Source organism: Schistocerca cancellata, chromosome 6 (assembly GCF_023864275.1).
Source record: "Schistocerca cancellata isolate TAMUIC-IGC-003103 chromosome 6, iqSchCanc2.1, whole genome shotgun sequence".
In the NCBI taxonomy this organism is placed as follows: Eukaryota; Metazoa; Arthropoda; class Insecta; order Orthoptera; family Acrididae; genus Schistocerca; species Schistocerca cancellata.
Genome location: NC_064631.1, coordinates 191,130,268 through 191,143,386, shown reverse-complemented (window position 1 = coordinate 191,143,386; position 13,119 = coordinate 191,130,268). Strand labels below are relative to the sequence as shown.

The 13,119-nt window shown below is 45.2% G+C and overlaps 1 protein-coding gene across 1 annotated transcript in view; it reads right to left on the bottom strand.

Moving 5' to 3' along the window:
- Positions 1-5,372, bottom strand: part of LOC126088241 (serine-rich adhesin for platelets) — a 63,098-nt gene extending 57,726 nt beyond the window's left edge. Inside the window, exon 1 of the mRNA XM_049906371.1 lies at positions 5,340-5,372. Within this exon, the coding sequence (XP_049762328.1) occupies positions 5,340-5,372 (33 nt within the window). The remainder of the gene's footprint in view (positions 1-5,339) is intronic.
- Between the last annotated feature and the right edge of the window lie 7,747 nt (positions 5,373-13,119).

Below are 13,119 nucleotides of genomic sequence, written 5' to 3'. Positions count from 1 at the left end.
TAGTAGTAGTAGTAGTAGTAGTAGTAGTAGGAGGAGGAGGAGGAGGAGGACAGAACGAAGGAGTCTGTGGCTGTGACACACGAAAGAATGACAAAGAGGCACAAAAAGATAATGGCAATGAGTTGGCCTGTACGTGTGGGTGAGAAAGGGCAACTGGGAGCGGATAGGTATGAGCGGCTTAGAGCGATGGACTAGTGGCTTGAGCGAGTTACAGGTAGGGAAGGTTGTGGTAGTGAGAGGTGAATCAACAAGTTAAAGACAGTGCAAATATGTTAGCAGGCCAAAATGTTTGCGAAAAATTCTAAAGTGCTTAGAAACGTAGAATGAGGCAATTGAGCCGGCCGGGGTGGCCAAGAGGTTCTAGGCGCTACAGTCTGGAACCGCGCGACCGCTACGGTCGCTGGGTCGAATCCTGCCTCGGGCATGGATGTGTGTGATGTCCTTAGGTTAGTTAGGTTTAAGTAGTAAGGGGACTGATGACCTCAGATGTTGTCCGCCGCTCGTGGTCTCGCGGTAGCGTTCTCGCTTCCCGAGCACGGGGTCCCGGGTTCGATTCCCGGCGGGGTCAGGGATTTTCACCTGCCTCGAGATGACTGGGTGTTTGTGTTGTCCTCATCATTTCATCATCATCCAGGAAAGTGGCGAAATTGGACTGAGCAAAAGATTGGGTAATTGTACGGGCGCTGATAACCACGCAGTTGAGCGCCCCACAAACCAAACATCATCATCATCATCAACCTCAGATGTTAAGTCCCATAGTGCTCAGAGCCATTTGAAACATTTTTGAGGCAGCTGATATCCACTTTTCAGTCAGAGTTTTCTAAATAGTAACATTTTGACATTTTTCATCCTCCGATGGGAGTAGTGACGTGCTATATATGAACTGACGCATTTGTCTTGAGGTACGAGAGGTTAAAAAAAATGGATCAAATGGCTCTGACAAGGGAACCTCCCCATCGCACCCCCCTCAGATTTAGTTATAATTTGGCACAGTCGATAGGCCTTGAAAAACTGAACACAGATCAATCGAGAAAACAGGAAGAAGTTGTGTGGAACTATGAAAAAAATAAGCAAAATATACAAACTGAGTAGTCCATGGCCAATATAGGCATCAAGGATACTATGAACAAAAGAGCGCTGTGGTTCCGTGGTTAGCGTGAGCGGCTGCGGAGCGAGAGGTCCTTGGTTCAAGTCTTCCCTCGAGCGAAACTTTACTTTCTTTTTTTCCGCAAAGTTATGATCTGTCCGTTCGTTCATTGACGTCTCTGTTAACTGTAATAAGTTTAATGTCTGTGTTTTGCTACCGCATCGCAAAACCGTCCGATTAGTAGTCGAAAGGACGTGCCTCTCCAATGGGAACCGAAAACATTTGATCGCAAGGTCATAGGTCAACCGATTCCTCCACAGGAAAACACGTCTGATATATTCTATATGTCACTGGTGACGGCATGTGCGTCACATGACAGGAATATGCTGTCGACCCACCTAACTTGCTCACTTTGCGAATGGGTAAAAAGATTCTTCTACCTTGCCCGATTTAGGTTTTCTTGTGAATGTGATAATCACTCCCAAAAAAGTGATGAAAACATAAGAGTGTGTCACATAAACTGCAACAAATGAATGCAACAGTTTCACAGTCGCACAGTTTTCTCTGTGTTCTGTGAAAACATAAATTTTTAACGTTTTCAAATTTTTCTGTGTGTAGACCGTCAAATCTTGTATATGTCCAAGCAAATCTGAACATGTCCTGGAATTTTGGAGAGCGAAGTTGATTATGTGTGGGTGCCTGAACTCTGATAATTGTCTGAAAATAAAAAATTAAAATTTTCACTCGAGGGAAGACTTGTACCAAGGACCTCTTGCTCCGCAGCTGCTCACGCTAACCACAGGACCACGCCGCATCTGAGCTCACATTATCCTAAATGTTGCACATAGACTACTCAGTTTGTATATTTTGCTTATTTTTTCATAGTTCCACACAACGTTTTCTCGATTGATTTGTGTTCAGTTTTTCAAGGCCTATCCACTGTGCCAACTTATAGCTAAATCTGAGGGGGGGTGCGATGGGGAGGTTCCCTTGTGAGCACTATGGGACTTAACAGCTGAGGTCATCAGTCAGCTAGAACTTTGAACTACTTAAACCTAACTAATCTAAGGACATCACACACATCCATGCCCGAGGCAGGATTCGAAACTGCGACCGAAGCAGTCGCGCGGTTCCAGACGTACGGGAGGTATTTTTTTTTTTTTTTTGAACAACAGTTTTGTTTTCATAAAACATTTTGTGAATATAATATATTTTAAAGTGGTCGTTAAGCAATTTATGTTGTTACTTCTGTCACTTCAAAACGGTATCACTTTGTACAGGGTCTTCAAAATGTCGTGCACAAACTGAAGAAGGTGACTGAGTAACAATACAAAAGCTTTGGATCTCACGGTCTTGCATGTAATCATGAGCCATAAATTCGCCAGAGATTATGTTAACTCAACAATGTTGGACATTACAGAAGGGGTTTAGAATGGCGATCATCACGGTGAATATTGGTACAACATCTCCGTAAAAAATTCTGGCGCACTCAACCAAAAACACCGGGCATTGCACGGACCTTATCAGACGCTGCAAGACTGCTGGCGAAAAGTGTTTCTTCGCCGGCAGCTGACGTCACGTACAGAAGAGTCCTGATGTGGCCCCACATACACGCAATATGTATACAATGGGGTGACGAAAGTCATGGGTTAGCGATTTGTACATATACAGATAGCGGTAGTATCGCGCACACAAGGTACAAAAGGGCAGTTATTTGGCGGAGCTGTCATCTGTACTCCGCTGAGTCATCTGAGAAGGTTTTCGTCGTGATTATACCTACACGACGAGAATTAACAGACCTTGAACGCCAAATGGTAGTTGTAGATAGACGCATGGGACATTCCATTTCGGAAATCGTTAAGGAAGTCAACATTCCGAGATGCACAGTGGTTCAAAAATGGCTCTGAGCACTATGGGACTTAACTTCTAAGGTCATCAGTCCCCTAGAACTTAGAACTACTTAAACCTAACTAACCTAAGGACATCACACACATCCATGCCCGAGGCAGGATTCGAACCTGCGACCGTAGCGGTCGCGCGGTTTCAGACTGTAGCGCCTTTAACCGCTTGGCCACCACGGCCGGCGATGCACAGTGTCAAGAGTGTGTTGTGACGACATTTCGGACATTACCTCTCACAGCGGGCCCGCATCTCGTGGTCGTGCGGTAACGTTCTCGCTTCCCACGCCCGGGTTCCCGGGTTCGATTCCCGGCGGGGTCAGGCATTTTCTCTGCCTCGTGATGGCTGGGTGTTGTGTGATGTCCTTAGGTTAGTTAGGTTTAAGTAGTTCTAAGTTCTAGGGGACTGATGACCATCGATGTTAAGTCCCATAGTGCTCAGAGCCATTTTTGAACCACCATTCTCACAGCGGACAATGCAGTGGCCTTCACACAACGACCGAGAGCAGCAGCGTCTGCATACAGTTGTCAGTGTCCACAGACAAGCAATACTGCGTGAAATAACCGCAAAAATCAAAACGTACCCCTTAGGACAGTCGGTGAAATATGGCGTTAATGGGTTGTGGCAGCAGACGCGAGTGCCTTTGCTAACAGCACGACATCGCCTGCAGCGCCTCTCCTCCCCTCGTGACCAGATCGGTTGGACCCTAGACCACTGGAAAAAAGTGGCCTCGTCAGATGATACTGGGCTGACAAAAGTCACTCCCCCGACCAGATGATATATAAAGGGTGCTCCATTGATCGTGAACGGGCCAAATATCTCACGAAATAACCATCAAACGAAAAAACTACAAAGAACGAAAAACTTGTCTAGCTTGTAGGGGGAAAACCAGATGGCGCTATGGCTGGCCCGCTAGATGGCGCTGCCATAGGTCAAACGGATATCAACTGCGTTTTTTTAAATAGGAACCTCCATTTTTTTTATTACATATTCGTGTAGTATGTAAAGAAATATGAATGTTTTAGTTGGACCACTTTTTTCGCTTTGTGATAGATGGCGCTGTAACAGTCACTAACGTACAAGTACGTGGTATCACGTAACATTCTCCAGTGCGGACGGTATTTGCTTCGTGATACATTACCCGTCTTAAAATGGACCGTTTACCAACTGCGGAAAAGGTCGATATCGTGTTGATGTATGGCTATTGTGATCAAAATGCCCAACGGGCGTGTGCTATGTATGCTGCTCGGTATCCTGGACGACATCATCCAAGTGTCCGGATCGTTAGCCGGATAGTTACGTTATTCAAGGAAACAGGAAGTGTTCAGCCACATCTGAAACGTCAACGACGACCTGCAACAAATGATGATGCCCGAGTTCGTGTTTTAACTGCTGTCGCGCGAGAACGTCTTGCTGTTTAGAGGAATGTCGTTACACGTATTGCCAAATGCATTGAGGTTGACGGACATCATTTTGAGCATTTATTGCATTAATGTGGTATTTACAGGTAATCACGCTGTAACAGCATGCGTTCTGAGAAATGATAAGTTCACAAAGGTGCATGTATCACATTGGAACAACCGAAATAAAATGTTCAAACGTACCTACGTTCTCTATTTTAATTTAAAAAACCTACATCTTACCAACTGTTTGTCTAAAATTGTGAGCCATGTGTTTGTGACTATTGCAGTGCCGTCTATCACAAAGCGAAAAATATTTCTTTACGTACTACACGAATATGTAATAAAACATGGGGGTTCCTATTTTAAAAAACGCAGTTGATATCCGTTTGACCTATGGCACCGCCATCTAGCGGGCCAACCATAGCACCATCTGGCTTCCCCCTTCAAGCTAGGGAACTTACGTTCTTTGTAGAATTTTCGTTTGACGCTTATTTCGTGAGATATTTGGCCCGGTCACGGTCAAAGGACCACCCCATACCTCTTTAGATGCAACGCCTGGAATATGTGTAGTTGAGTACATCACGTACTTGCACAGAAAAGCGTGCACGTGCTCTATCTACTTGCACTTGTTGAGTAAATAAGTACATTATCTTTGCTAAACTCAAGGCCCATGAGGACTGATTATCTCGTTGTTCCTGACATTCCAAAGCTTTCACTGGCTGAGGTTTTAAAGAGCAGGAGTTCGTATTCCAATGCTCTCGTACTGGTACTTCGACTCCTCTACCACCTCTTCCAGTTTGCGTGCAAACTTATGAATCACCCTGTGTAGAACTTTATGAGTAATGCGTGACGGTCATCAGAGAGCTGTGTAAACACACGGCAGCCGCTGCTGTGTCTGTGAACCAGGCGAGACAGACAGATGGGGCAGTGACCAAACTGCTGGGACTCACCGGTGCGGGGGCGGCGCCGGGCTGGGAGAACATGGCGATCTTGTCGCGCACGCTGCGCTCGCTGGCGTCGTCTCGCGGCCGCCGGCCGGCGGGGGCGGCGTCCCGTGCGGGGGCGGCGTCCCGTGCGGGGGCGGCGTCCCGCGCGGGGGCAGCAGGCGCGGCCCACGGCTTGCTGGGCACCGGCGGCGGCTGCGGTTGTTTGCTGCAACAGACGAGAGCGCTCAGCAGAGTCAGCCTCTACGTGAAAAAGAGAGTCCAGAGAGTTCTTCACGACAAAATGCAGTCTTTTTGCTTTATTTCGAGTGAACTTTACAAAATTTCATTGAAGACACTGCCTCCATGAGATGCCGTTCGACACGGAGTTAAGAGGCACGTTCAGAAAGTAAGTGTATTGTGATCATGACGCGATGTCATCTTTTTGTTTTTTTTTAGAGTTGGCAACACTGTGTGGTGCAGGGGATCCCCTGGCCAAAAGGGGCACTGCAGATACTTGATAGTGCGTAAACTCGCGTTGTAGTGTCCACTTGCGTGAAAGAAGTCGGCAAGTGGCTGTCAAGTGGCAGCAATGTGCTGTGATCTGCTTCATACAATTATCGGAATTTGAAGCCATTTTGACTATTTTTCGACCGTGACTGTCTGAAGAAATATGTAAAGGTTTTATTTTTTTAAATTACCGCTATCAGTCACAAACTTCGACAACTATTGTATGACTTATTTATTTAGCGACATGTTTCGAGGTAAACCTCATCTTCAGGCTAAATGGCACTGCAAAAACAAGTTTAAAATAAGGCCATACAGATGTTACATAGTCTTTTTGTGAATGCTAGGGTCATCCTGTGGAAGGAGAGAAAACTTGGTTAGGGCTGATGTCACTTTGGAAGCTGGACGGATGTCTTCTCTCCTTCCACAGGATGACCCCAGCATTCATGAAAAGACTGTGTAACATATGCATGGCCTTATTTTAAAGTTGTTTTTGTAATGCCGTTTAGCCTGAAGATGAGGTTTACCTCGAAACATGTCGCTAAATAAATAAGTACTACAATAGTTGTCGAAGTTTGTGACTGGTAGCGGTAATTTAAAAAAATCTTTGCATAAGACCTATCGGAATACCGCGCGGGGTAGCCGATCGATCCGAGGCGTCTTGTCACGGTCGGCGACGCTTACCCCGCCGCAGGTTCGAGTCCTCCCTCGGGCATGTGTGTGTGTGTGTGTGTGTGTGTGTGTGTGTGTGTGTGTGTGTGCGTGCGTGCGTGCGTGCGTGCGTGACGTCCTTAGCGTAAGTTAGTTTAAGTTAGATTAAGTAGTGTGTGAACTTCGGGACCGATGACTTCAGCAGTTTGATCCCATAAGACCTTACCACGAATTTCCAATTTTCCTACCGGAATTTTTTCCCAAATCAAAATGTTTTGCCGCGAAAATATCATGAACAGAATGACTGTGTTTAAGTGATGTAGGGAGTTTAGCACTGACAGAACAATGTTCACGACGGACAGAGGAGTGGAAGATCTTCGGCTTTGACTCGTAGGTTGGTGCAAACATCGAGAAAACTGTTCGTGAATACCGCCGATTGATGGTGGGTGAAATATCTCCGATGTTTCCACGATTGTCCGGAACTCGCTTGTACGAGACGCTCAGAGAAACTCCAGGATACCGGAAATCATAGGCAAGAAGGATCCCAAAACAGCTGATACAGCAACACAACAAAAATCAGGTCAGTAGCGTCCGTGAGCTTCTTCGGCGACTTGGGTTTGAAACTGTGGATTTTGGAGTGCGGCTAGAGATGAAACGCGAGTCGCGCATTACACGCCTGAGAGAAAGAGAAAGATGTCACAGTGGCGTCACACCAATTCCGCATCTACCAAAAAATTCAAAAGCTCAATTTTTGGCGAAAATGTTATGCCCTCGGTGTTTTGGGACCCAAAAGACATCGATATCATTGAATTTTCTCATTATGATAGTATTGAAGAGCCATCTGTTTTAATTGTTAAAAACCATTCAAATACCAACCGCTTTCAACACTCTTAGCTGTCATCTTCAAGTCTTAAACATTTTTTTAGTAAAACATGATCATTTCATGCTGACCTCATGCACAAGATATGAAATAGATAAAACTGAGTTTTATCCACTTGACATCTTGTCCATGAGGTCGGCGTAAAACGATCATGTTAAATTAAAAAAAAATGTTTAAGACCTGAAGATGACAGCTAAGACTATTAAAACTGGTTGTACTGAATACCAAATATTTTGTGCGATCTTAGCTTTTGAATGGTTTTAACAGACGTCATTATGGTAGAATTTCTGTCTCAGGAAGAGACCGTCAGTGCAGAACGACATTCTGAGACCCTAAGAAAACTCAAAAGCAGTATTCAGAACAAAAGAAGGGGAATACTGAACGACAGGAGAGTGCTCCCCGCACGACAAAGCTCGTCTGTACTTTATTTGAACCCAGATGGCAGGAGGTATTTCCAGTGCCAGTAATATATCGGCAATGGCAGAAGAGGGGGTGGCACAAAGTTCCTTACCACAAGAGTTTCAGCCAATACTCTGGATTAAATAAAAGACAGCTCCACAGTGAGAGTGAGGGCATGAGAAACTGATGATGGCGACGATCGGTCCGTCGTTAGCAGACCGTAAGTCCGGCGGTCCTCTTGGTACACTTAGAAAGAAGTAGGCTGTGTGTCGGAACTCAAAATGGCTCCAAGCACTAAGGGACTTACCACCTGAGGTCATCAGTCCCCTAGACTTAGAACTGTTTGTTGGAACCTTCTATCTTACTATCGTACTTACGTGACACAACACAACACGTGCATCCATTACAGTCATCTACGCTCAGCACATACATCATACACAGCGCGGAAAGGGGCCACAGAGCGCGAGGGGATAAAACCCTATGTGATTCTGCAACTGAACCCACCGCACGGAGTTTCTCGGCCAAAAGGGTAAAAAAAAATGGTTCAAATGGCTCTGAGCACTATGGGACATAACTTCTGAGGTCATCAGTCCCCTAGAACTTAGAACTACTTAAACCTAACTAACCTGGACATCACACACATCCATGACCGAGGCAGGATTCAAACCTGCGACCGTAGCGGTCGCGCAGTTCCAGACTGTAGCACCTCGAACCGCTCGGCCACCCCGGCCGGCGCCAAAAGGGTCATACAAATGCCCCTTTTTCCGCTCAACACAGACTAGCATTTACACTATTTGATCACCTGTATCCGGACACCCCTACGTAGTGGGCAACTAAGCACTAGATGACACGAGAATTGGACTTGCAAGTATAAAATGAGGCCAGAGGTATTATCAATAGAGCAACAATAACAGCAGCGTGCGTCCATCATGAGAGTCAGTGACTTCTACATCAACGTAGATACGCCGCAAGCCACCGCACCGTGCGTGGCGGAGGGTACCCTGTACGACTACTTGTCATTTCCCCTCCTGTTCCGCTCACAAACAGAGCGACGGAAAAACGACTCTCTGTACGTCTCCGTACGAGGTCTAATTTCTCGTATCTTATCTCCGTGGTCGTTACATCCAGTGTATGTTGACGGAAGTAGAATCATGCGGCAGTCAGCTTCAAATGCCGGTTCTCTAAATTTTCTCAATATTGTTTCTAAAAATAAGCGTCACTTTCCCTCCTGAGATGGCCATTTCAGTCCGCGAAGCATCTCCGTAACACATGTGTTGTTCGAATCTACCGGTAACAAATCTAGGAGCCCGCCTCTGAATTGCTTCGATGTCTTTCTTCAATTCGACCTGGTACGGATCCCAAACACTCGAGCAGCAGTCAAGAATAGGTCGCACCAGCGTCCTATAAGCGGTGTCCTTTACAGGTGAAGCACTCTTTCCTAAAATTCTACCAGTTAACCGAAGCCGGCCACTTGCCTTCCCTACCACAGTTTTCACATGCTCGTTCCACCTCATATCGCTTTTCAACGTTACGCCGAGATGTTTAAACGACTTGGCTGTGTCTAGGCAGGACACTAATAATATTCCAGAATGAATTTTCGCGCTGATATGAAACTTCCTGGCAGATTAAAACTGTGTGCCGGACCGAGACTCGAACTCGGGACCTTTGCCTTTCGCGGACAAGTGCTCTACCGTCTGAGCTACCCAAGCACAACACATGCCCCCTCCTCACAGCTTTACTTCTGGCAGTACCTCGTCTCCTACCTTCCAAACTTCTCCTGCGAACCTTGTAGAACCAGCACTCCTGAAAGAAAGGATATTGCGGAGACATGGCAAGGTTCGCAGGATAGCTTCTGTAAAGTTTGGAAGGTAGGAGACGAGGTACTGGAAGAAGTAATGCTGTGAGGAGGGGGCGTGAGGCGCGCTTGGGTAGTTCAGATGGTACAGCACTTGCCCGCGAAAGGCAAAGGTCCCGAGTTCGAATCTCGGTCCGGCACACAGCTTTAATCTGCCAGGAAGTTTTACTAACAATATTGTATCCGAACATTAAACGTTTGATCTTCGTACTCATCGGCATTAAATTACATTTTTCAGCATTTAGGGCTAGCTGCCATTCATCACACCAACTTTAAATTTTGTCTAAGTCGTCTTGTATCTTCTTACGGTCACCCAACTTCGACATCTTACCGTACATCATGGCATCATCAGCCCACTCTGTAGGCCAAATCATTTATGTGGTGTCGCCGCCAGACACCACATTCCTCCCCCGCAAGGAAGCCTTATAACACAACCGTACGCCGATTTGCGGGGGACGAATGTGGTGTCGCCGCCAGACACCACACTTGCTAGGTGGTAGCCTTTAAATCGGCCGCGGTCCGTTAGTATACGTCGGACCCGCGTGTCGCCACTGTCAGTGATTGGAGACCGAGCGCCGCCACACGGCAGGTCTAGAGCGTCTTCCTAGCGCTCGCCCCAGTTGTACAGCCGACTTTGCTAGCGATGGTTCACTGACAAATTACGCTCTCATTTGCCGAGACGATAGTTAGCATAGCCTTCAGCTACGTCATTGGCTACGACCTAGCAAGGCGCCATTATCATTTGCTATTTATCTTGTGATGCATGTACCGTCAGACCGATGTTCACCAATTATGGATTAAAGTTAAGTATTACAACAGCTACGACCTTTTTTGCTAAAGTCTAATTTCCTTAAATGTTCCAGACCTCACGCCAGCCTGCGTGAGCTTAACGCGTGCCTTTCGGCTACCATTCATAGTGGCTTGGCTGTCTTGCCAAGTCACAACAATTTATGTATATGCTGACTAGTCGGTGGATGTCACTAAGAAACAAATCCATAAAGGACACTTCAGCTCTTATAAAGGTGCCCAAATCGACTGTGGCGATGTGACTATTAAGTGCAAACGCGAATGAACAACCTCAGCTAAACTAAGATCAGACAGACCTCTTCTACTGAGTGGTAGGGACCGTCGAGCATTGCAGAGGGTGGTCGTAAGGAATCGCTTGAAATCACCGGAAGGAATCAATCGTGAGTTACAGAGTGCCATCAGCAGTCCAGGTAGTACGCAGGGAGTTAGAGAGAAAAAAGTACAATGGGCGCGGGCAGCTCCCCATTGCTGTCGCCAGTGGTAAGCGACGCTTGAGATGGCATAAAGAGCGACACCACTGGAAAATGGGTAACTGGAAACGAATGATTTGGAGTGATGAACCATGCTATAGTTGGTGGCACTCCGATGGCACTATTTGGGTTTGTCGAATGGCTGGAGAACGTTACCTGCCCTCATGTGTAGTGCCAGTTGTGAAGTATGATGAAGGTAGTGTTACGGTATGGGGGTGCTTTTCTTGGTTATGCTGTGATCCTCTTATTGCACTTGAGAAAACGCTAAACGCGGAAGGATATGAATACAATTTACAGCATTGGGTATTCCGTACAGTAGAGGAAGATGTGCCTCAGTACCAGCACGGACAACGCACTTTGTCATAAAGGCAATGGTTCGTGAACAATAAAATTTATGACATGGACTGGCCTGCTGCCCTGAGTTCCTACTTGACGGAACACCCCAGGGATAAGTTAGAACGTCGACCTCGTTCCAGCCCCCAGCGTCCAACATGAGAACCTTCTCTGGTTTCGACTCTTGACGAAGAATTGGCTGCCATTCCTCCAGAGACATTCAGACATCTCACTGAAACTAGCACCAGCAGAATTCAAGCGGTCGTTTAGAAGATGGGTGGACGCTTCCGACATTAATGTCCACCAATAGGTGTCTGCATGCTTCTGACCAGATACTGTATACACATAACAAGCATGTATTACAACTGAGGATGCTTCGTAAATAAAAGGAAGCCAAACGCGCATGGCATAAAAACAGACTTCTATATAAATGCCTTGACGGACTAAATCTCTAAGAAGATAATAATAATAATAATAAATAATAGACAAAGAAGCTAACCTAGTAAGGGCAAGTAAAATGGAGGTGGCTTTTCAACTAACAAAAAACCTGCATAACAAGAAATCTACTTCCATAAATGCAAAACTTTGGCACTAAAATACTGTCATTGTTTAACTGTGTTTTGGAAACAATAATAATTACAGAATGGCGAGAGCAATATAGATCAATCAATCAACTTAGGTAGAAGTAATGCTAGAGTAGATTGCCTTTGCAGATGATCCGGCAATTTTGACTAGGGATATTACTACAGGTCAAAAACAAACTGAAATTCTTAAAGAAGTTGTGGAAAAAATAAGACTACAAATATCTCTCGAAAAAGCGGAATATATGACATGTAACAAACAAGCACCAAAGTTTTTGGACACGAAATATGGAAAAATAAAAGGGTTTCCTCAATTTAAAAACTTGGGGGAAATCATACAAGAAAACCGTCTGGAAAAAGCTGCAAACGAAGTTCGCTGTCAAAAAATGGCACTTGCATTCAGATTAACACAAGATGTTTATAATAAAAAATCAGTTTCTAAATTCAGTAAACTTGGGCATTACAACACTGTAATCAAACCTGAATGTCTTTATGGAGCAGAAATTTTAATTTAAAACAGAAACAGGGGTATTGAACAAATTTAAAAGAAAGAAAGATTGTTAGAAAAATATTAGGCCCCAAAATTACTGATGGTGAAACTTATAGGCTGAGAAGTAATAAGGAAATAGAAGAATACACAGACATACGTGGTGACATGAGAAAACGAAGACTTATGGGCACATTAAAAGAATGGCGCCCGCTAGGTTGGCAAAACAAACAGCAGTATTCTACGAACACAGAAGTAAGGCCAATTAAATGGATCGCTGCGATTGAGGAAGATCTTAAAGTAGCCGGTATAGCTCAGGGGGACTTTACAGGTAGAGAAGCATTCAGACAAAAGATATTTTATTGGAAAGCTGGTCAGAGGCAAATTAGAAAACGGACTGGAACACCGTGGTCTGATGAAAGAAAGGGACTTCATTCTGAAAGGATGAAACAAATTTGGACACAAAGGAAGGCCAACCATCAAATACGACAGTGATTGATTGTACGTTGCGTGGTCCTATCAGGACCAAACATGAATAATAATAATAATAATAATAATAATAATAATAATAATAATAATAATGACATAATATACAAGGGGATAAGAAACAACAGAAAAGGTAAAAACGATGACATTACTAATGTCTTCAGAATGTCAGAAGATAGGTGTGGTACCGTAATAAAATAGACGGTCGCCACTGATCCGCTACCTAAGCCCTTATCTCGTGAGCCAGCGTTGCCTGCGAGCAGCGTCAGACAAGAGGATTTCCCTTGTACAGTGATAAGGGCAACAGCCTCGCTGATAAGTCACTGTATCGCCATCATGTTTTCTCTCATC